A 24,650-nucleotide genomic window follows, 5' to 3' on the forward strand; every position below is an offset into this window, starting at 1 on the left:
CCGCAAGAGCCGATCGACCAAATCCAGCAGTAATTTGCTTCAGCGGGCGGGCCACATAAAATGATGTGCTGGGCCGCATCTGGCCCCCGGGCCTTGGGTTTGGCACCTGTGACAGAGTTAATGCAGATGGCACACGGTCCAATTCAGATTCAGTTTTTGGATGTAATGACTCAAATCAAAGCATGCTGGAAAGGGGGCCCTCGAGGACTGAGGCCCTGATCTAAAGATTGGCTCCAGCACGCCCGTGACACTGGGCTGATGGATGGACGGATGATTTTCACATTGTTTTAGTGTGTATTTTGCAACAAATATCCAAGAAATGATGATTATCTGAGTTTTTTTGTGTGTGTGTCTATAGTTGTCAGCCCTGGGGTCGGAGGGCGTGGTGAACTGAGTTTAGCAGAGGTCCAGTGCCACCTGGATAAGGAGGGCGCGTCTGACCTGGTTATTGACCTCATCATGAATGCCACCAGCGATCGCATCTTCCAAGAAAGCATCCTGCTCGCCATTGCCCTACTGGAAGGTGGAAACACAGTCATCCAGGTGAGCAGGGTTGACTGGGTTTGAAAGAGGGTGCAGGATGGAGGGTGGGCAAGTGTTGGTAAAGTGCAAAATTTCTTGAAGCTTGAAAGTACATTTTCCCAAGAAACAAACAAAATCTGCATATTTTGACTGTAGATGTTAAGAATTGGAGTCCTCCAAAATGAAAAAAAAAAATGAATGGCATATGTCCTAAAACAAGACACTGGAAAGTTAGTTCAAGTTAAACCGTCTACCACAGAGGGGTTTTGTCCTCTATTGATGCTGGCGTTCCATTCCGACGGTGGCAAACTAACCCAAATTTCTCAGCACCGTAGTCACTGAATGCTTTGTTCACACAGTCGTCCTAGTCAAGTAAGAATTAAAGTCAATCTTAGTATGAAAAGAACTTCTTGTCAGGTGCGTCATCAAGTGAGGACCTCCCATATAGTGTTCACACTCTGACGCAGATTGAAGGGGTTTTCACTTGTTGTCAAATAAATACATAAACATGAAAATGTTTGCGTATGTCAGAGTGGCCAGTTGTGGCCAGAGTGCGTACCAAACACCAGAGATTCCCACAGCAACTGGCCATAAATGTCCTGCTTCCCCCCCCCCCCTCCAAAAAAGACCAAATATTAAATACAGCTGTTTGTTGGTTGCACGGAATGTGCGCCTTGCGCGTTGTGCGTAATTGTGCTCTTTTGCGTTGCATAATAGCATTACCTGACAAGGCCCGACTACTCAGAGTACACAAAGGCACTCACATGACTGGGCGTTACATAAGCTGCTGCCTGCCCTGAGGGATGACGCCGGTAGCTGCGGCCTCCTAACACTTCAACTGGACTCTTAAGTGGGTCATGCTTTGCCAGTGAAAAGAGGGCAATCAAAAATCCCAGCCTGTCTGAGGCCTCAGGAGAAAGCCAGCAGAGTTCAGGAGATGAACTCTTGACTCTTGTTGAGTGTTCACAAAGGGGCTCGCAGCCTTCTAAAGTTGCCTGTGGCAGGCATTTTGTCGTCGAGGTCTACCCGTTGTTTGCAATCTAAGGACGATGGTCAAGGTTCACATTTTAACATGCTCTTATTTAATGCTTTGCATGATTCGTTTTAGGCTTTCATGGAAAATCGCGTGGTTTTGTTTTACTTTGCCTTCCTGTTAGCTTTTAGAAAACAATCTCAATGTTTAGGTGAAGTTGTGAATGTGTTTATTTCCTCAAACAAACGTGGGTGTCTGTTGCTGCAGGTGTTATAGTCCCCATTTGGGACAGTGCTGATACAAGTGGACGTTGAGCGATCACGTCTGGTGTGGGGTGACTTTACAACATCAGCAGATAAATCACATTTCCATTTCTTACATAACGACGGGTTGCCTCACCCCTTTTTGGGACAGAGGGATTCTTGTTGTCCAAAGCTTACCCGCAGAGTGTGCCTAAGAGGCCTTTTATTTGCTTTTGGGTTCAGCCGAGACAGCAAATGTGCGGGAAAAGAACGGAGATGATGATGACCTAGAGCCGCTCTAGTCACATGGTGCAGGAATCTGTTTGCCAGATTTGATTAAGCGGCATAGAAGCGCATTAAAAAGTAGAAAAATAAATGACCATAAAATCAAGTGTATGGTATACTTTTCGTTTTTTTTGATGTTCCCAAAATCTGAGAGGAGTATTCTACACGGGTGTTAATATGAAAGTAACTGTGCCATCCTCGGGTTGTAATGCAGTCCAGTGAAACTAGAGGTGCAACATTGATCGACACGCTTCACATGCAATGTGCCATGAAACCCCTCAACAAATAACTTTTCCACTCATCCGCACACCCCACCAACACCCGCACGTGGGTCTCACAGCCTCGCGGATGTACTCGGAGGCTTGCGGGATCAAAAGAAGGGGAGGGTGTGCGGTGGTGAGTGTTATGTAAGCAGCGAAATGTAGATGCCGTGCTGCGCCATCTTCACAACGCTGTCTTTATGACCTCAGATCCTGTCACACGACAAAACAGGTGCCACCCTCTGACTCAGTCGGCTTTTTGTGGCTCCCCTCGGGCTTCTTAGTATGATTTACCACCCGCTATGTTCTACCACCCGCCACGGAGTTCAATTTACAGGAACCTCGTGGGAAGCTTTAAAAAGCCTCGGCAAAAAGCAATTCTTGTCCTGAGTGTTATGAAGCTATCGGCAGTCCACTGCACCGTAGCCGAGGGAGTCACCTTTGAGAACACAGTTGAAATGTCGCAGCATTAAGTTGTTTCAGTCGTGTCTGGTGAAGTATTTGAGTCAAACAAGAGCATCTCGGTCCAGTCGCGACCACTGGCTGATTCTTAACTCATGTCAAGTTGATCGAGAAAGCCGTCTCTGCAATGACTTGTTGGCTCAGGACGCCAGGGAAGCAAATCGATATCAGCTTGAATGATTTTGTCAATCAGCTGTTGGGTGTGGAAGGAGCTCGTGACATGAGGCGCTTTATATAACAAGTTTGTGTTGCTGCTCCGGGCTGCGATGGAGCAGTGGAGATAACGGGGCAACTTTGTTGCGACACACCGCCTGCTGATGGCTCATTTAAACACGCACGTCTCCGTTAAAAACACAAATGCTTCGTCCAAAGATGGCGTTTCATCATTTTTGTACTGCACTACTCATTCGAACTGGCTTGTCCTTTTGAATTTTGAGAACCCTCCCGCAATATTTTCTGTGGTTCTTTTGTTGCTTTATCATTGCACAACTCTAAAATGAGTACATTTTGCAAATACATGTCATGTAAAATGGACGTTATAGTATATTACCATCGAGTACCTGTTCTTTGAATGGATGAAACCAAAGTACACATCACTCGTTTCTTTATGGCAATTAAAGGAATCATGCAAAGACAGGAAAGCATTAAAAATAAATCAATAAAATACCTTACTGTAACCTACCTGCAGTGAAGCATGGTTATGGGGGGGAGGACCCATGATGGCAGCTTTGCCTCCTCATGTCACGGACGCCTTAAATATGATGCTGATATGAATAGATCATAAAATTAGAGGATGAAAAATCAAGAGTCAAAGGTACCGCCCATTGTAGACACCGTGCTTTGGGCGGAATGGAATTGCTTATCCAGAACAATCGCGACCATGCAATCGTGCATCCAGAGCGCAGAAAAAACGTAATCGGACAATCATTTTGAAACTGGCCAGCAGATTCCTGAGCTCTAATCCACAGAATATTCTAAATTCTGCCATTGGTGAAAAGATGGCAAGCAATCAAAAACGTTAACAAATTCTCAATAAAGAATGACAAGTCTCTGACTTGTGCTGGAAGCGTGTTAATGAGAGAGAGAGAAAGAGAGTATTAATCATTTCTGAATGTTTGTGTGATTTGAGATGACATAGTAGAGGATTATTTACAGTGATGATTGGGTGAGAAATAGATGCCACGCATGGCTTATCAAACTGCAATTTGCAGCACATTGGCGTCCTTTGCGGCGTCGTGTTTTGGGCGGCATTTGATAGATTTGCGGACAACAGCTCTTTTCCTGTGTCTGCTGTTTGCATCATGCTTTGCTTGCACTGAATTAACACCCAATGACCTCAGCATGCCACCACCCCGCACCGTCTGACAATCAAACACTACTTTATTCAATTCCATCACAACAAAATCGGGCAGGTTTGGCTTCAGGTTTCTTCTCCCCCCTGTCGTTTCCCCTCTCCCCACTAATCAGCTTCTGTGAGCTGATGTAACACTGTTAAGCGCTGAGCCTTTACTGTCACCACTCGGCTGATTATTGTTCTTATGTAAGGAGGGATTGTTGAGAAGAAAATAGGACAGAACATATGAACCCGGTGCAGAAATCCAACAGGTTACACATGCAGTGGCATTGAACACGGCGGTCCTTTTGTGTCGACGCAACGCACAACGCAACCTGTCCCACCTCAATTTGACTACAGCACGAAGCTGTTAACAATAACTGGCAAATGTTGGCCTTGGTGGAAAAGTTGCATAATTGTGATCCGCATCGCTGTTACGTAGTCTGTGGTCTGGGATCACGCACGCACGCACACACACACACACACACACACACACACACACACACACACACACACACATTTTAATGCCGTGTTAATTTCGGCATCTGCCCAGCTGTGTACAAGCATGTGAGCCTCGTGTACAGCATGTGCATGTGTGGGAGTATTTCTTCACCAGTGCGGGGAACCGTGGTTTCATGTTTGCCGAACATTTCCAAGCCACGAGTAGCTTGCTGCATGTCAATCTAAATCCTGTCCTTGTTTTTCATTCTCTCCTTCCTTACTTTTCTACAAATATTAATGCCTGGATGTTTTGCTGTCACTGTGAGAGTAGCCCTGTCGAGGGTGCTTTGAAAGTCACTCTTGTTGTTGTAGACGACTGGCGATACATATCGTTGTCCGTATCCGAAACTTCCCGCAGCTTACCTGCAACTATTGATGGGGCCTTTTTTTTTAAATCGTAAATTTTGCATGACTGACAAAAGCTAAGACGTATTTTCTACACAGTGATATATTGGCGACACAAAACCCTGCAAATTAGTCTCAGAGTCTGGATTTCCTTTATATTCGTGGTGTTTTTCACAGTTTTTGAAGGCTGTCAGGAGCGATATATTTCACAAAACATCTGACTTTCCATTTTCCCCAGCGCTCATTCTACCAGCGTTTGACGGGCGATAACAAGTCCGAGAAATTCTTCAAGGTGTTTAATGAGCGCATGAAGCTGGCCCAGCAGGAAATCAAGGCCACGGTGACTGTCAACACCAGTGACCTGGGCAGCAAGAAGAAAGATGAAGAACCTCCGGACAAAGACACGCCGGCACGCAACAAAGGTCAGCGCTCAGTGAATAATAAGATAAAGGTGGGAATGTTGGCTCGGATTCAAAGAAGGAAAACACTTGTCTGGTCAGAGGTGACCGGTGTTGTGCATGAACATCTCTGTCGTAGGCCATCCCGCATGTTTTTAATTGGGTTGAGGTCGGTTCTTCCGCAACAACCTCGTGCAACCGTGCCGCGATGCATCTTGTTTCGTGGGCACAGTCAGGCTTGGAGAAGAAACGTTGACATTTCAGATTCCGGGGCTTTATTGCGATGCCCCGTTGACTCGAGGCTCTCAACCCAGATACATTTGTCTCTGTACCGTATAACACTCCGGCAAAACACGTAGGCCAAAGACAAAATCGACTGGATGAATGCGAGTCATTGAACGGTTTCACGTTTGAAGTGTCGGACTTGAATTGTTGTGGTCAGTTAAGGATGTGCCACTGGTGGCCGTGGTTACCGAAGAGGTGAAGGAGCAGCTGGCGGAAGCCTCCGCCGTCACCAAGAAGGCCTTCGCAACATACCGCCGTGAGGTCGAAGCCGAAGAGCACCAGACGGTGGCTGACGTCTCCTCCGCAGCAACCGCCGAAAAGGGCCAGGACGATGGAGAGATGAGTGTCATCATCACCATCATGCAGCCCATCTTGCGCCTCATGCAACTGCTGTGTGAAAACCACAACAGAGATCTGCAGGTCTGTCAACACACGCGAGGCCCTGTGCCCTGAGAGTCACGACATCCTACTTCCAAGCCTTCTTTTGTTTTCTTCTTCTCGCCACACTGGTGTAGAAATGAAACTCGGTTGAAAATAGGCACCGGTTGCAGAACTTGTTGCAGCCGATTCCGTGTCTGGTTGGTATCTGTCTGGTTTCACTATGAGCCGCGTGTTGTTATTTAGTCATGGCTAGCTCAAGTCAGCCAGACTTCCTTCGTGCATCGAGTCCAGAAACATCGTCGTCGTAATTTGAACTCGTGCTGAACCACTTTTTGTGAATCCGCAGCTACCATCTGTTGAACTTTTTTTGATAGGGGACAAACGCGTAAGCAGCATCATCTTTCAGCGGAATAGCAGCGCGTGCGAGGGAGCCCGTCGGGTTGTGGCTCACAGTCCGCCAATAAAGTATGAGCCTTGTAATCTTTTTTTTTTTTTTTTTTTTTTTTTTGTAAATATGATATCCACATAGCCTCGCACACATTGATGCAGTACATATTTGAGGGTGGCGGTGCAGGTGCAAGATGTCGATCAGCAGACACACAGCAGATTTTACATTGGGATTTTTGCCTTGTAGATTGTAGTTGAACAACGATACATGTGCTACGCTATCGGACTACTTAACGGGTGTCACTCTGCTGTTTGATGACATGGTGTGTATCGCATTAAACATGGACCGGAGGCAGCCAAGGAGAGAGTTGTTTCAGGAGATCAGAACGAAAATTATAGACACGCCAATTGAAGTTGAACAGATTGAGAGACATTGAAGATCAAGGGACTGGAGCCACCTTAAACGGACGCGGCTGCACGAGGAAAAGTGATGACAAAATCAAAGAAAACTGATCATACGCGATATAAAAGAGCTCGGAACAATCTCCAAAGACATGAATGGTGAACTCCAAGCTCTGATGCAGTCAGATGTTTTCAATGTTTGATTTCATTCATCTCCAGAACTTTCTACGGAGTCAGAATAACAAGAACAACTACAACCTGGTTTGCGAGACACTTCAATTCCTGGACTGTATTTGCGGCAGCACCACCGGGGGTCTAGGCCTGCTTGGACTCTACATCAATGAGAAGAATGTGGGACTCATCAACCAGACTGTGGAAAGCCTCACCGAATACTGCCAAGGTCCCTGTCATGAGAACCAGGTGACTGGCACCTAAACGTGCACGCGCGCCGGCACACTCTCCGCACAAGCGTATGCAAGCAAGAGAGGCGCTGCCTTATCCGAATCGTGTTACATCAAACTCATTGTGGAGCCCTTTTTTCCAAGTGGGTCTTCAAATGTATCTCCCTTTGATAAATTATCCCCATTTACGTCATTGCTTATTTTTGTCCCAGTGGCAGATGTTCGAGCTCAGGTGACTACAGCAACTCACTGTTTACTTTGGTTGACTCTTCACTTCCCTCCGATAGTGCTTTAAAGGGAATGAAAAGTTGTTTGCTCACCAAAACAAGATTGAAATCACCTCGCGCCGATCTGTGTACTGTATTTTATTTTATTTTTTTCCTGCAACCCATCAAAAAGATTCAGGCCCAATGCTGATGAGGAGTGAGACGCATTTACCAAAATCAACAAGGCGGCACAAAGTGGGCCTTCAGCAAACTTGACCTTCTGTCAAGAGATGTGACCCTCCTCCTCAGCACATGACTGTCTGCGGGGTGTGTGATATCCAAATTGACATGCATATCAGTCATGAAAGGAGCTGCCCCGAAGCTGTTGTGAGCTGCAATATCGTGTATATTTTTACACAGCAGATGCGCAGGCACGTGCTTGTTGTCGGCAACTGGTGGTGCTCTGTTATTTGCACGAACTTCGAAATGCGCTGTACAGTCATTGCAAGCCCGTATCGGATGAGTGTAACAAAAATCGCCAAAGTATATTTGCCGTGTTTGCTCCAAGTAGTCGGTTGGTGATCGTCACTTCGTTTTCTCTCAACTTCTTTTTCCTTGACTTTCAACGGTGCGACACTGGCGGACTTCTGCATGCTTGACCCGGTGCCCGACCCCTCCCCAACTGAATTACTCTTGACGGTGTAGCGGTCCACTCGCCTGACTTGTGTGCGAGCACTGTGGGATCGGTACCCACTCGGCGACGGTGCGGATGTGGATGTGGTGGGTCGTTTGTCTCTACATGTGCCCTGCGACTGGCTGGTGACCAGTTCAGGGTGTATTCTCCCTTCCGCCTGAAGTTAGCTGGGATAGGCTGCAGCATCCCACCGCGACCCTGTTCAGGATAAGAGCTGTTGAAAATGGATGGATGGATGGATGACTGACTCAATGACATAGTAAGGGGAAAAGGGGGTTGCGAGAGACTGACAAAGTAAAGGCGAAATGTGGGAAAGCCCTTGAATAATTGCTTGTGTCATGTGTCACCTGATAAATTTTCCATGTTTACCGTGTTCATGGGTTTGTCTTTGTTTGCCCTATAGAACTGCATTGCCACTCATGAATGCAATGGTATTGACATTATCATCGCGCTTATCCTCAATGACATCAATCCCCTTGGCAAGAAGAGAATGGACTTGGTGTTGGAACTAAAAGTGAGTCATTTTTCCTTTTAATCGTCTCGGGGATAAGTGATGAGAAGTTGTGGTGCAACCCTGCGTAGCACCTCATGTTTACCAGTTTTTCACATTTTGCCAAAAAACTCATAATTGAGGTCACTTTGATCCTGTCTGAAGGAAATCAATTATTATTATTGATTTCCATACATGCTTACCAATGGTCACCTGACTTGTGTGCGTGCTGCGTGGAATCGGTTTCCACTCAGTGACGGTGCAGATGCGGATATGGGTGGTCTTTTGTCTCTCTATGGGCCCTGCGAGTGCCTGGCGACCAGTTCAGGGTGTCGTCTGCCTGCCACTCGAAGTCGGCTGGGATCGGCTCCAGCAACTCCTCGCGACCCTCTTCAGGATAAGAGCTGTTGAAAATGGATGGACGGGTGGATGGATGCTTACCAAAGTAACCGAATCGGCGTTTTAAATAATTCCGTATTCATGAATGAGCTTTCAACTTGGTCCAAACCGTCACGACCTTGACGAAATTACGCAATACGAAAGTGCAGAATGCAACCTATCGTGACTTGCTTTCGATGTGGGCCCGTTCCCGAGAAACATCATTGTTTCTCCAGTGGCGCGCTCGCTGGGTTAATTGCACTTGTTGATGTTTCCTCAGAATAACGCCTCCAAGCTGCTTCTTGCCATTATGGAGAGTCGCCATGATAGCGAGAATGCCGAAAGGATCCTGTACAACATGAGGCCAAAGGAGCTGGTACGTGGTTTGGACCACACAAATACTCACTTCGATACGGTCAAGGACGTGGATCTCTTCTGTCACGACTTCCGTGTAGGTTGAAGTGATCAAAAAGGCATACATGCAGGGTGAGATAGAGGTGGAAGAGCCTCAGGAGGGAGAAGACGGAGAAGAGGAACATTCTGCATCTCCACGAAACGTTGGCCACAATATCTATATCTTGGCCCATCAAGTAAGCGCACACGCACACGGCAGATTGTCCGCATTTTGTTGTACGCCCTCGGGCATTGGACCGCTTTTGGGATCATCTTCGGTTTGAAGAGCACGTCTGCCATGTGCTGCGGCCAGTTGCTCAGTACGAGAATGTCGGTCTGCGTCGGGCGCCGCATTCCGTCTTGTTCAGCGGGGCTGATGAATGAAGCCATGCTGTGCATAAAACGTTGCGCTGTTTGTCATCCAAGTTGGCCCGACATAACAAGGAACTGCAAGCCATGCTGAAACCGGGGGGCACGTACGGAGAGGGCGACGAGGCGCTGGAGTTCTATGCAAAGCACACGGCTCAGATTGAGGTCAGTTGCCATTGTTTCAGTATCTTCTGGATGGGGGGAGGACAGGGGAACACTCTCCATCCGCTGCTGGCAGTTCGGTTTCATTGAATTAAAAATACAAGTGGAATCCTTCTCCGCGTTTTGTTGGAAAATGTGACAGTTGAAAGGATGTGAATTGGCTGGGGTTTCTCTTGACTTGTAAACTCTCCGAAATGAAAAGGGCACAGCGTGGCACGTTCATGGAGGTGTGTGTGAGCAAGATTTTAGATGCCTTTTTTTTCCCAGGTTGGATTATTGTGACGATGGAAGCAAAAAAAATGTACGAACTGCCAGCTACATATTTCAATTTCTAAATGCTCCCTATCGCCCCACCTGCACAGTCTGATCAGATTTTGATCACCTTTTTCCCCTCGCATCTGACTGGCAGTGTCAGAGAGGAATTCATTTTGCAACATACCTCTTATCGGAGGTTGTAGTTTTAAATACGATATAACTTGTCATAGTTAGACCCTCACCTAAACAAAATATGAGAAAAACATCTCAATTCGCTGAAGTGGTGTCTTCTGTCATTACAAAATAACAAACCTGCAGATGTGCAGTCAATATGAATGAAAAGCGGTCGGCTTGATCGAAGGCCCGAGAGTGACTGTTGTGGTTCTGTCTAGATTGTCCGTTTGGACCGAACCATGGAGCAAATAGTTTTCCCAGTGCCCAACATCTGCGAGTTCCTGACTCAAGAGTCCAAGCTCCGCGTCTACTACACCACAGAGCGCGACGAGCAAGGCAGCAAGATCAATGACTTCTTCTTGCGCTCCGAGGACCTTTTTAATGAGATGAACTGGCAGAAGAAGCTGCGAGGTACTCAAGAGGCGACTGGTAACACAAACACCGTTCCCTGTGCGTCTTCCTCCTCTACAACTTTATTCCTTCTAGTTCTCGTTTGACATGCCTTCCTCTCACATCTCTCCAGAGCCATTTATACTCGCTGATCTGTGATTGAAGACTCTAAATTTCGTACCCTGATCCGTCCAGGGGATCGCCCGCCTGTTTGTCACCCTCAGTCATTTCGGGATAGGTGAGAGTTGAGATTCTTATGATGCTGTACGATGCTCCTCACCTGTTGTGACCTCGGAACTCGCATTTTCGAGGTTGTCGCCAAGCTTGCGACGCACTTATACAAGTGAGGAAGTGTCAAGAAAATGGATTCCAAATGTGTATTATCATATTTTGAGATGAGTATAAACACCTTCTCTGGAAAACCCCCCACCAGAAATTCAATTGAGGAAACCATGACAGTGACAGAGAAGCGAAGCGGGAGGAAGTGGAATTGTTTTGGAGAAATGAGAAATCGCTCCTCAACCAGTGTTAATTGACAGATGTTTTTTTTTTTTTTTTACAGCGCCTTTATTGATTTATATATCATGCAAATCTTGCCAAGGTGTTATGCAAGACTAGTCCAAAGGAGAAACGTTGCCAGATGTGCCTTCAGGCTGAGGCAGCAGCCTTGGCTACTTGATAATCAAACTATTCTTAGCATAGTCATCTGATTCACTGTGAGAAACCACAGAAAAAGTTGATTCCATTACCCTATCAAAATGAATGTAAAATACTCATTTTCAACCCTGGACTCAATTAGGTGAACATCGATGTGACATTGGCCTCATGGAGAGATCTAAGTGGACACAGCATGCAAAACTTGTAAAGCACAATGTTATCCGATTTCAGTAAGTGCCAGAATAGCTGCTTCCTTCATGTCTGAATTTTTGGCTCAAGCTCCTCAAGGGTGTGTTCAGCTTTGTGCGAGTGCATGTGCGTGTGATGCACGAGACAGAGTGATGCAATTGTGGTCTCACTGTTGATTGTCGCAAGATTACATTTTGTTTTTTCAGTTAGAGGTTGTCAGGTCTGTGAGGATTCAACCTGGAAGTGTCGTACTTTTATTCAATCTGGTATCAGGTGTTTTAATTTGGTTGGCGTAACGAGATGGGCGAGGCAAGGCAAAGAAGCTTTTGATATATCAAATGTAATTGTTGTCAGGAAAATGCTAAATTTGCAACCACAGTTGCTAAAGTTAACCCGTAATGAGGATTTATAATGCAGGTTAAATGTTAAATGTTTGGACTCTTAAAGGTGGGAGATCACTGCCTTTGATTAATATTTGTGTCAAGATGTTTTTTTCAAAATATAAACATTGGAACTGATATTTGGTCTAATCAATAAATAACCCCGGCCCGCACTGCAATGCTAAGTTTAAATTGCCAATATTTCATTTGTTCTGTTGACCCCCTGAGAGATGTCGTCAGTGAGCGAAGCGACCGCCCTTTGTTCCTCTTTAGCTCGATGAGCGTGTCGTGACTCGTCCCGTGACCAGACGCAAAACATGATGAGGATTTCTTTCTCATTGGAAAAATACGACTTCTCTTACTTCTCCTACCCAAATGAATAAGCACAAGTGGAGAGCAAATTCTTCCACTGATGCTCACAGCTTGTCATGAATGACGTCTTTTGCTAAAGTTCAGAAAGTCCCCCACCTCCAGTTCCTCTATTTATATCAATAGGCTGCCGAAAAGAAATACAAACAAACCCAAAACAACAATAACCAAAAAAAAAAAAAAAAGGGTTTGGCTATTGCACTGATCTCCTGACCGCAGTCTGAGTCTGAATTTGGGGTGCTTTTGTTTTTAACTCATCGAGTTTGCAGTCCCTGATTTACAACAACTTGAACTAATTTGCTAAATGTTGGCCTTCCAACAAACCGCTCACAGAGCAAGCCATTTGTTAAAGCCATTGTTGTAAGTTTTTCAAATGAAATGTGCGTGTTCATTTCAACACGTCATTTTCATTTGCCTTTTCTTTTTTATTGGGCATCGCATTGACGGGATGTGCAAATTCATACGATTTATTTGATGAGATTGCTGCTGCTTCTTCTGAACCACTTTTGAGGTTTTGTTTTGCCGTTGATGACCGAAGAACGCTTGTATTCCATTCGGTCTGAATTGGACCATGAATTATTGTTGCTAGCGTGTTGACGAGTTCCAATAATTCATCTTTCAGCCCAGCCCATCCTCTACTGGTGCTCCAGGAACATGTCTTTCTGGAGCAGCATCTCTTTCAACCTGGCTGTTCTCATGAACCTGCTGGTGGCCTTCTTCTACCCTCTTGAGGGCTTCCGTGGAGGTTAGCAAGCTCAAACTACTCCCCCCAACCCCCCTTGTGTCGTCTGCAAGAACTGTTTTTATTTTACACTGGTTTTATGTCTCCACTGAAATAAGAAGAAGAATCTATTTTTGATTAATTTAGGTCAGTAGTTGCGCAACAGTTTGAGTTCCGCTACAAATACTTGTTAGCCAAAAAAAAAAAAAAAGGTAGAGCGCTGATTGCGCACATCTTTCACTCTGATATCTTTCCTAGCGTGCCTGCATGTGTGTGATCTGGCTGGCTGTGTGTTATGCAACAAATGTATACTGTCCACATCAAAGTGTACAGTGACTTTCCTCTTGAGGGATTGTCATAAATGTCAGAATAATAATTGAGTCACCAGACTATATTCCATGTTCCCGCCATCCCTCTTATTTGGTTAGCATGAAAATTACACATGTGATTTTTTTGGTATTGAATGAAAAAAAAAGCCACGGCCGTGACTGTTTCCTTCCAAAAGTAAAATGCTCTCTTCAGAGAGCATTTTACTTTTGGAAATCCATTCTCACTTTCCCTTTTGCATCAGAGATGTGAAAAACATCACATGCTGTTTTTTGTCTTTTTTTTTTTTTTCTCCGAGGAGCAAATATATCCTGCTGCCGATTATCTCTGGCGGGGTGATGGGGTGCGCGTACTGGAATGCTCAGAAGGGCTCTTGCCATGTTTTGCTAAAACTGGGAAAGTCCCCTCACCGCTTTTTTTTTTTTTGCTCCTTTCAATACAATACATTGATATTCCTCTAGCGCTTTCACAACTGCTTTAGCTGGAACAAAGCGCTTTACAGAACATTTTAACATAAAATTACAATAGTACAATAGAACACGTCACATAAAAAAATTGACAATAAACGGGGCCGCGATTCAGATCTGCCTTGTTGTTTGAAGCTGTTCTGGATGGTTGCTGTCCCCGATTCCCTCACGGTCGGGTTAACCAATCAGATGGCTATTTTGAGGAGTGCCATCCACACTTAAGGTTTCATCAACTAAGTAATAATAATCCGAGTCATCATAGTGAGAATAACTCTTATTGATAGGCATTTTTCAGTGCAACAAAATTTAAAATCGGTACAAAATGCACAACTTTACAGAAGTGTACCCAACAGACTCATAAATACAAGCAAGAACAAGTCTAGAAGTAAAAACCAACAATTTTCTGATCTTAATTTCCTTGAAATTGCCATTTTCTTGATTAGTGATTAGCTTCTGTGTCCTATCTCGTGGTTTACTTCTATTTCACGGGCTGATTCACGAGCTCACAACCAGTCAGAGGAACCAGTTGTCAGTTGTCGACAGCCAACGCCATTTAGCGTACTTGGATCAACGGCTCGCTCGTTTAAATCACATCTAAAAACGACAATGACAAACATATATTTCTTAATTCGTCACCATTCTAAATGTTGCTCTTCACTTAGGTTTGTTCCTGCTTGCATTATAAGTCTGCCAGGCAAGATTGGTTGGTATGTGTGCATTTTATTTCATGAAACCATGACTGCGCATGACTGTGTTGCGAGTAAAATACATTTCCTAAGAGACTGACTTGGCCACACTCAAAATCTTCCTCTTCTTTTCCCTAATAAACGTTTTGGTCATGCTGCCTTTCATGCAGACCGTTCAGGTTTGATATCTCGCCAGTGCCCCAATACCCTTCCGCTGCTGAGCCCGGGAAGAAAATGTAAATAAATAGGAGGGATGTGTCAGGAATGGCATCTGGTGTTTAAAAAAAAAAAAAAAGCCCAAACTGCGCCAATCAAATCATGTGAGCTGTGCCCCAAAAGTCACAACTTACGGAATGGATGAAGGAGTTTGGTTGTATCTTTTTAAAAATTGCACAATGTTTTCTGTCTCTTTGCTGGAAAATCTGCCATCTTTAAGGTTGTGTATCAGATGTAAAGAAGAAAAGCGCAAATGTTGATCTCTCGATGAAACAATCCTTTCGGTCTACAACAAAAATAATGAAAGTGGCATTCCCGCCACTTTTGAAAGGCGGTGTAGACGTTCCAACATCAAGTTAATTTATACCCACAAGGCCACATGACTGTTTTTTGTTGTTTTTGTGGTCGTGGTTCTTCCCAAATTTTACGCTTCCTGCTACGGACAACATAGAGGCATCCAGTTGAAAATACTTTTGCATCGAACCCTGTATAGCAAGCCCTTGGTGGCTTCCCTAAAGCAGATATCCTGAAACAAAAGAATCTGTGCAAAAAAAAGTAGATCAAAAATATCTGGTTCTCCGTGAATAGAATCATCGTTGTGGGCATGTGCAAAACGACGGCCCGGCCGTGAAGGCTTCGATTGTTCCAGAGCAGAGAGAAGACTCGCATTGTGACGGTCATGAACTTTCAATTGTTCAGATCTGGGGTTGAACGGCGAGATCCCCTTTGTTGGAACTTCCTCTCAGGACTAAAGAGGTTGTCAGAGTAGCTTGAGAAGCGTCATGTGGTCATTAGTGTCAAAGGTCCCGAAAGCTTGAGGCTTCATCCCATGACTGAACAATTACTTTGTAATGCTGTCAAAAAGATGCTTGTTCCCAAAACGAGACAGGAACTATTTGGTGATCATCGCACTTTGCAGAATCTAACATCGACGATAGATAAGTTGAGAATTTGCCCCAGAAACAAACTGTGCACCGCTATTTTGGGTTGAGCTGCAGATTCTTTTAGCTGCGGCATAAGCAAGAAGAAGAAATGAACGGTCTCAGACAGGATGTGCGTGACGTCCAACCTTCTCTGTCTGCTTTTGTCGCCAAGTCCAAGCGCCAGGGTGGCAGGCTACAGTGCCGCAGCCCCCGGTCCCTCCCGATGAATTCAGCTTGAGCCAAGTATATTTTTAGCCAGCCGGGTTATGTAACAAGCGCGCCTTGCTTGGATCTGAGCGCAGAGGCGAGGAGGAGGCTTCCAGTGGCAAGCGGGCCAATTGGACTGGCCTGTCGTAGATCTGAATGTCTTCCTGCCATTTCACCTCGCGGTTATAATCGGAATGCGGCGCTAAAATGGGGCTTGAAATGAAAACCGAAAACAAAAAAAAAAACATTTGTACACTGAACGTCACTCGGGGGATTCTCAAAATACTCCCAAACAGATTCCTACCTTCTCTCAATACAGGCATACCCAATGTTCACCAGGACCCTTTTAGAATAGTGTAGCGGTTTCCTTTCTGAACTCTTGATTGTAAATTTCCCCATTGTGGGACAAATAAAGGCTTATCTTCTTCTTCTTCTTCAGTACATTGTGGTTCCCCCCCCCCCCAAAAAAAATTTCCTAATCGCAGGGCTATGATCTAAAAATGGAAACAAAGTAAAACAAAAAAAAAGGTAAATACTTACTCTAACATGATCTTAGTCTCCTTAGTGTATGTAAAAAGCGTTGTTTTTGTGAGGGTCCATGTGACGTGGCAACTCATTTCCCATTTTGTCCGCCTTATGAATGACGGCTGGCTTTCCTCGTCCTCAGGAACGCTGGAACCTCATCTCTCTACCCTGCTGTGGCTGGCCATGCTGGTTTCTCTCGCTATTGTCATCGTTCTGCCTCAGCCGCACGGCATCCGGGCGCTCATTGCCTCCACTATCTTGCGGCTCATCTTCTCCGTCGGCCTGGAGCCCACATTGCTTCTCCTGGGCGGCTTTAATGTAAGCGGGAGTCTCCGCCGAGACCTGTCCGGTATTTCCACTTTTAAATCACCGCCGTTGCGATCGGTCTCACGTCACGTGTCGTGTTGTCAGTTATGCAACAAAGTCGTCTTCCTGACGAGCTTCGTTGGCAACCGTGGAACATTCACGCGGGGCTACGGAGCCATGATCACCGATGTGGAGTTCCTCTACCACCTGCTCTACCTGATTATCTGCACCCTGGGGGTCTTTGTCCACGTCTTCTTCTACAGCCTGCTCGTGGGTGAACGCACACGGGCGCGAACGTGGTGCAAGGCCCCGCTGCGCACTTTGAAAACAATTCCCGTGTTCTCTTTCCAGCTCTTCGATCTGATTTACAGGGAAGAGACCTTGCTGAATGTGATCAAGAGCGTGACTCGCAACGGCCGCTCCATCGTGCTCACGGCGGTGCTGGCGCTGATCCTTGTCTACCTCTTCTCCATTGTGGGCTACATCTTCTTCAAAGATGATTTCATTTTAGCTGTCGACAGGATACCCAACAAATCCCTGGGTAGGCCTCGGCACAGGATGACCGCTTTTTTGGTTTGCCTTGATGGTGTACTGTCGACGTTGTATTCTTGTTGTCGCCTCAGCTACGTCGTACGGTACTGAGCGGCCGGGACAGATATGTGTCCGCCATTTTCCCGCATCACCATGTGTTGCCTTTGTTTCTGTTTCGATAGTTATCATCTAATTGTTCTCCAACATCATGACCGGTACCCTTCTGTGGTGGAAGGTCACACAAAAAGAAAAAAAGGAGTTGAGCTTAAGTCTCGCGGGATTTGCTAAGGTCACGCATGACAATTTCGAGTCTCCGATTTTTGGGTGACCTTTTCGCACATTGTTGAATGCCAACTTTTACAAGCTGAGGGGCATTTACGGTCACTTAAGAGGTTCCATTTAGCATTAAAAAAAATAATAAATAAAAATGCACGAGGTTGCCTGCGCTCTTGTAAATATACGATACTTGACACCGAAAATTTGAAGATCATATTTTGCACATACTTTGCCTTGATTCCTTTCAGAACTTGGAGCCACTATTATGGGACAGTTCTTCTCAGGTGCAGCGTGCCAAAAAGAAAATGGAGAAAACTGTTCGTCGGAATCTCGTAAGTAGGACAAAATAATAACTTTTAAAAAATCACAGCACATTGGTTGGGTGAACAAGGCAGATTTTTTTTTCGTACGTGCAATTGTGCACGCTCTTATGTGTAATCTAATGGCCTTTAGTCACTCGCAGACTGACCTGATTCAGACAAAGATGATTTCATCCTGTTTGTCAGTAAATCTGGTCAGACGGGTCGTCAGATTTCAACTGGCCGTATCGGTTGAGGGCTTTTGAGGTTGCCGGGTGAAATGGCAAGGCTCGTTGTTGTCTCGGGAGAATAAGGTTCAAAGATTAAACAGGGGCATGGTCTTTGCGGTTCAGGGGCTGATGACCTTTAGGCACAAGCACTCTGTGATGGCGTGGAGCGCCTCTGGCCTCAAAGAACAGGTGCTAACAAACTGACCTTGGTGGGAAAAGCTTCCACTGGGTGAGGAACGTACGTGCGACCTTCAAAGTCACCTAATTCCCCGACTGCCGGTGGCACAATTCTTTCTCGTATTCGCTTCACATCACGGCCGTCCGTGCTAATTACGGGTGTTGGTGACTTGTTGTGTGTACTTTTGGTGAACTCCCAGAAGCGCCGTGACATCAAAGACCCCGATGTCATTAAAAGCTAATCATGTCAGCTGTCAAAAGTAGTCCTTTTTATTGGTGTGCATTTTTCTGTTTACTTGCCGTCCGTAGCTTCTTCCCTTGCTGTCCAGCCATCCGCAGTGGTGATCGAGGACAAAGAAAGAACATGCGATTCCTTACTCATGTGCATTGTGACGGTATTGAGCCACGGCCTTCGGAGTGGAGGAGGTGTTGGGGACGTACTGCGCAAGCCCTCCAAAGAGGTACGAAAGGGAACAAAATCAATCCGATTGTCTTTTGTTGACGGTGTGCTTCCAGACATCCTCTCTATACTCCATAGCGAGATAAAGAAATTGGTCCGTAACTATCCAATGAAAATCATGTGCTCTATTTTAAAGAAGGCTAAAAGTGGAAGCGATGACTTAAAGACGATCTCCTCGTAGACGTAGCCGGACTGGAACACATTTGACGTACAAATTGATGTTCTTTAAAATCAAGGCATTATCCAAGCGTTCCTTCATTCGCTATTTACAACTACAGCATGGTTCCAGAACCAGGCCACTCATCACAAGGACTTTAAAAAAGAGCATAATTATCATCGGCTAGTCTCTTTGCTGTTTTCAACTCGGGCTAAAACGGTTTGATTTCTATTAAGCGTGACTCTGTATACAGCCGGATTCAAATGTTCCGTACAAAAGAACGACAATCCGTTCGATGTGTGCAAGTAGAGTGAAGATGAAACGTGTGAAACGTTTGGGAATAGCGTCTCTGACCGCAGCCACGATTGCTTCTTGTCTTGGGTTTGCCAGGAGCCGCTCTTTGCAGCCCGCGTCATTTATGACCTGTTGTTCTTCTTCATGGTGATCATCATCGTTCTTAACCTCATCTTTGGCGTGATCATCGACACGTTTGCCGACCTGAGGAGTGAGAAGCAAAAGAAAGAGGAAATCCTGAAGACGACATGTTTTATTTGTGGTGAGAATCAACCCCAACCACCTTCTTGATGAGATGCGTTGGTTGTCGCTTTGTCTAATCCTTTCTATATGCACAGTGGATATAAAAAGTCTACACACCCCTGTTTAAGTTTTTTATGTATAAAACTGACACCAAGATAATGGACAGTTTTCGAAAAGAGAGCTAAAAAAAAAATCTACCTTGGTTTCATCAGTCCATTTTTCCACTCGGGGATGACTGTCTTCGCTGTTTTCCGTGGGGCCGTACAGTAGGTTCAATGCCTAGCAAGTTATTTTGTACCCTTCTCCTGACTGATGCTATGAAAGCTCTTGGCAGATGTTGGCTTGTGCTGCAACATGGAACTCCAAATATGTCAGGAAAAGTCGACTAGAACATCCCACTTTTATTGAGGGTTAATAAAATACACTTGAGGCGCCACGGTGGATGACCGGTTTGCACATCCGCCTCACTCTGCAGAGGTACAGGTTCGGATTCCGGCTCTGGCCGTCCCATGTAGTATTTGTATGTTCTCCCCGTCCGTGCCTGTGTGGGTTTTCCCCGGGTACTCCGGTTTCCTCCCACATTCCAAAAACATGCATGGCAGGCTGATTGAACACTCTCAAATTGTCCATAGGTGTGAGCGTGAGTGCAAATGGTTGTTGATGGGCTGTCAACCCGTTGAGGGTGACCCCGCCTACTGCTCGAAGGCAGCTGGGACAGGCTACGGCACGCCCCGTGACCCTTGTTGAGGATACACAGATCCGAAAATTGATGGATGGAAAATGTTAAAATGTGTGTGTGTGTGTGTGTGTGTGTGTGTGTGTGTGTGTGTGTGTGTGTGTGTGTGTGTGTGTGTGTGTGTGTGTGTGTTGGGGGGTTCCACAAAATTTTACTCAAAACCACGTTCTCTGTTGTAAGAGGGTGCACAACCACATTCTCAACCACAGGGGATTGCTCACATTAACAGTGGCAAAAGTGTTGATCTCTTCGTTTTATTTAACATCCCAAAACCTGGCATTTGAATTGTCGACTTTTAATATCCACTAAATGTGGCCAGCAAAATATGTGCCCACCACTTGTGATTTTGAGAATGCTGCTTCCGCTCCTTGCAAATTTACTGTCGTGTTCTTAGAAGTGGAAGTAGCTTTAGCTCTGTATTGGAACATTTGTGTGCTGCACCAGAGCGCCGAGGTGATGCAGCATAACGACCGTTTAGAAATGGTCTGGGTTTCTGGGTAATGTAAACAATGTGACGCCTCCGCCTTCCCAGAATGACTGCTTAGTCACGTCAGGTGCCGGCGGGGGGGAGGCGCAGTATAGAAGACAAAAGTCTTTTTCTTTTTTGTTTTCTTCCCCAACTATTGCTCTATTGACCTGTTGTTTCATCCGGTGGTGCTCTTGCATCACAAAAGTCTTAATTGTTGGCTTTATAAGCGCAACCTCTTGATATTTGATGTGGCTAATAAACACTTACAGTGCGACACATTCGCCGTAACCTCGTGCCACAAACGGTGCACATTATTTATTGCTTTTTTTTTTTTTTTTTTTTTTTTAGCAAATGACTGCTCTGAGTCTTTGTCTCTCCAGCCCTCGTGATCATACTTCCTCCTATTTTTGTGCCCTTTTTTTGCTGAGGTCACGAGCACAATTGCGTCATGTCGCCGCAAGTTAGCGTAAAGGAAATAATAGTGAAAGAGGTTTTCAAGAGAGCACGTCGTGAATGTGACACTGACGCGTGTCATTTGTCCTTTCTCGTTTCAGGTCTGGAGAGAGATAAATTTGACAATAAGACGGTGACGTTCGAGGAGCACATCAAAGTTGAACACAACATGTGGCACTACCTCTTCTTCATCGTGCTGGTCAAGGTCAAGGATTCTACCGAGTACACTGGCCCGGAGAGCTACGTGGCCGAAATGATCAGGGTGAGGTGACTGCAATGCACTTCAAATGCTCTGAGCCGAGTCAACTGTGTTCCAAATTCCAGCTGTGCCTCGCAGCATTTTAAGCAACGGAAAGGGAGTCGTCGGCAGCAGTTTTGGTTTGACCGCACAAGTATCGCAATGGCCCAAATCAGCAATGATGTAATCCCGTCCCCTCGAATTCTTCCGAAGTCTTATTGCATGACTCGGCTTTGTGAAGAGAGATTTAACATCCAGACTGTTTGCCTCGGTCATACATCGCTTAATCCCCCTGGTAGCTGGCCAACATGCACGCAGGCACACCCGCACATCCGCACATCACGAAAAATTTGACTGATCAATTTCAAAGCCAAACGACAAGTTTTTGCACTCCGGAGTCTAACCCACTTTGCCAGCTTTCTGTGCCCCTGGATGGATTCTTCCGCAATGCTATGCAGCGTCCGTCAATGGGGCCATGATGATGTCGACCACGCCTTCAAAACGGGTCTCCTTGACGACCCTTTGAGCAAGAGAAGGGGGTGGGGTGGGGGGGGGATCACACAGAGGTGTCAGACGCTCAAGGCATTGTGAGCAGGCGCATTGTTGCGATGAAGCAGTTGCGTACACAACGCTTGACCTCTTCTCGCGCACTGAACAAACGCCGCAGGACCTCTTTGGAGATGTGCCAGTTGATCGTCTGACCTACACTGAAGGGAAAAGCTCGTCGTTTGCAGTCTGTGTTTGAAATATCTCGTTGGTTCCGCCCGTCCTGGATTTTTCTGACACACTTTGAAGACCTATTTTCCAGGATACGTGGCCAAAAACAAACACAAAATATATGGGCGACTCCTCCCAGTTTTAAATCTGAAAAGATGAATTTGGATGTTTCGCCGAAAATCACGGAAAGACTCCATGGTTAACCCGAGAACGCAATCGTCGACATGACACATTCGAATTTAAATATGAAATCCTCTCATGGCTGAAATACTGGTGATACGGTCTTGAAAAACTTTGAATAGAAATCCGCCAAAAATGGATGTACTGAATGGATGTTATAATGCTCAATTATCAGTATTTTTGGCATTACGAAAATCACGCAAGGTTTCACCTTGCATACGAAGAAATATTCATCGAGTTCACATTTTTGGGTCACGATTGTTTGATGAAGCTGACACCAAAGCAATCCAGGCGGAAAATGACTTGAAAGTTGTTGCTCACCTCATCGGACCCCATCTTGCTCGTTTCCTTGTCTTTTGTCTGACGTGTTTCTCTCAGTCTTGTGAGCAACCACCTGATTTGGGATTAACCGCCATCCTGGCCCCTATTAACCTCACACCCTGCTGAACCAAAATGGGGGCATTATTAACAACAACTTTAACAAGTGTGGAGAGCTGGCACATCTTGTTTAATATGTTGTTGTTGTTGTTGTTGTTTTTTTAAGAGTAGCTGGTTTGATTCCTTTGTATTTGCAAACTGTTGCAAACCAACTGGTTAAAGGAATAACTTAACAGCTCTGTCCATGTTATAAATATGGTCATGTTTTCCTTTTGGAACCAAGTTTCCAGGAGGCATATGCTGGATTTTTTTTTTCTTCATCCACTGACAATCTAAACTGCTCAGAGCCTTCAGAAACTGTCACGTTGGCCACTGTAACTTTCACCATCTTAGCAATGGGAATGTTTCTTTACCCAGTGAGATTTCAAATGGCCCTTTTCCACCACGCTTGTGCTAGCGCTAGCGCTAGTTCCGGGCCAGTGCCCAGATGAGCACCAGGTCTTTCTTTTTCCACCACCAAAAATTGGCTCTCATATGAGCTCTCGTGCTTACGACACCCCCCCAATGATTTGTTGTGCCAGATTTTGGCACCAACCATGTCGGGGTCGGGTGGGGCCGGAGGGGTTATCATGATGATCGCAGATCTAGCGGAAGGACTCCCTGGACGCACTGAAGTCTTGCACAGACTGTTGAGCGATGAACTCCGGCACAATTGCGTCCCGCCAGAAGAGCGATGGCGGATGTGCCCGGATAGCACGCCATCTCCGACTAGCGGCCAGCCTAGAAAAGGGGTCAAATTTGACAATTTTGAAAAATGAACCCTGCCATGTAACCATTGGCGGCATGCCATTTTTGTGTTTTTTTTTTTGTTTTTTTAGCAATGAAACGAATCAACATAAATATTTACACATCACTAATGTGTGCTTATGGAGTACAAAAGTAGAAAAACACAATGGCCGCATATAACTCCGAGAAAGTAAAGTGCCTGTAAACCTCAATCATATTTACGTTCTCTTGGAAATTGTAATCAAAACAGAAAATTTGCACAACTCTGACAATGACTTCATTTGACGTCAGCCGTGGAGGAGTCAGGGTGAAGTGTCACGTACGCAACATCAAATGATGACTTGTCATCACTCAGTGCCCCCGTTTTTATTGCAGATGTGAAAGCCAGCATCGACTCTCAGTCGTGTATGTCGAAAAATTCAAACCCGGTGGGGTTCCCCTTGTCTGCTGCAATATCATCTGTCTTGATAGAGTGGTCGGATGAGGTTTTTGGGCATACTTTTCGACAAATCGAGCTACAACCTTGGGATGCTAGTTGAAGCACAGAACAACTTGGTGACTTCAGTGATGAGGACGGTAGTTGGGTCGTGACTCGTGAATCATTATTCGAGTCTGAAATCATGGCTGCACGATTCAATTCTAAAAGCCTTTGCTCTACTTCTGCCAGTTACAAATGTGGCTAACGTAGCCTACGGGGGCTCTTGGCTGCTTTTCAGAATCCGGAATGTTTGTCAAGTCCTTATTTTCATTTCAATATGTGCCGAAATGAAGCGTCATGCAATACGGGGGGGGGGGGTGATAATAGCATTGACAGCGGTACAATCAAAACCCTTTTCCTTTTCGGTAGCTTGGGGAAAGCTCTCAGCTGCTGCCGAGTGGCAACACTTTTGCTTCTCTGACGTCCTGGAAGCGGGGCCTGCGCATGCCATTTCTCTCGTCCTTTCACAATGACTGTGTGCTCTTCGTTATCTTAGTTTTGTGTTATTCCCCTCCACCACCTCTTTGCGGTGTGGATACACACACACACACACACACACACACACACACACACACACACACACACACACACACACATGTTCAAAATTATAGCAGTCCAATGCCACGAACGACATCAGTCACAGTTTTTGGTTACGTTTATATTTCAACATGTCAAATGATTTAGCTGTTCCCTCGTTGGCGTCGTGATGTTGAATGTCAGTCGCGACAGGAAAAAAACAAGTGGCCTTTCACCTTTTCTCAGTGGCAGCATCCTTCTGTGCATTAGCCGTTGTGGTCTTCGAGCAAGGCTTGGTGGGAAAATGTGCTGAAGGGTTAAACACCGACCCCTTTATATGACTCATGTGGCTAATTTGGAGGTCGGCTCAG

The 24,650-nt window shown here is 45.6% G+C and overlaps 1 protein-coding gene across 13 annotated transcripts in view; it reads left to right on the plus strand.

Moving 5' to 3' along the window:
• The window catches only part of itpr1b (inositol 1,4,5-trisphosphate receptor, type 1b), a 52,287-nt gene that overhangs the window by 23,954 nt on the left and 3,683 nt on the right, over positions 1-24,650 (plus strand). For 9 of the 13 annotated variants that reach the window (XM_019879452.1, XM_019879456.1, XM_019879459.1 and 6 more), the window contains 17 exons: positions 359-543; positions 5,162-5,345; positions 5,764-6,026; positions 6,996-7,196; positions 8,481-8,591; positions 9,226-9,321; positions 9,401-9,535; positions 9,765-9,872; positions 10,517-10,748; positions 12,906-13,028; positions 16,498-16,673; positions 16,767-16,931; positions 17,013-17,202; positions 17,717-17,800; positions 18,484-18,635; positions 19,182-19,347; positions 21,088-21,248. In XM_019879452.1, coding sequence (XP_019735011.1) covers positions 359-543; positions 5,162-5,345; positions 5,764-6,026; positions 6,996-7,196; positions 8,481-8,591; positions 9,226-9,321; positions 9,401-9,535; positions 9,765-9,872; positions 10,517-10,748; positions 12,906-13,028; positions 16,498-16,673; positions 16,767-16,931; positions 17,013-17,202; positions 17,717-17,800; positions 18,484-18,635; positions 19,182-19,347; positions 21,088-21,248 — 2,732 coding nt within the window. The remainder of the gene's footprint in view (positions 1-358; positions 544-5,161; positions 5,346-5,763; positions 6,027-6,995; positions 7,197-8,480; positions 8,592-9,225; positions 9,322-9,400; positions 9,536-9,764; positions 9,873-10,516; positions 10,749-12,905; positions 13,029-16,497; positions 16,674-16,766; positions 16,932-17,012; positions 17,203-17,716; positions 17,801-18,483; positions 18,636-19,181; positions 19,348-21,087; positions 21,249-24,650) is intronic. The other 4 variants (XM_019879455.1, XM_019879465.1, XM_019879462.1 and 1 more) reach the window with 2 other exon arrangements.

Source organism: Hippocampus comes, unplaced genomic scaffold (genome assembly GCF_001891065.2).
Source record: "Hippocampus comes isolate QL1 unplaced genomic scaffold, H_comes_QL1_v1.1 scaffold44, whole genome shotgun sequence".
Classification (NCBI taxonomy): domain Eukaryota; kingdom Metazoa; phylum Chordata; class Actinopteri; order Syngnathiformes; family Syngnathidae; genus Hippocampus; species Hippocampus comes.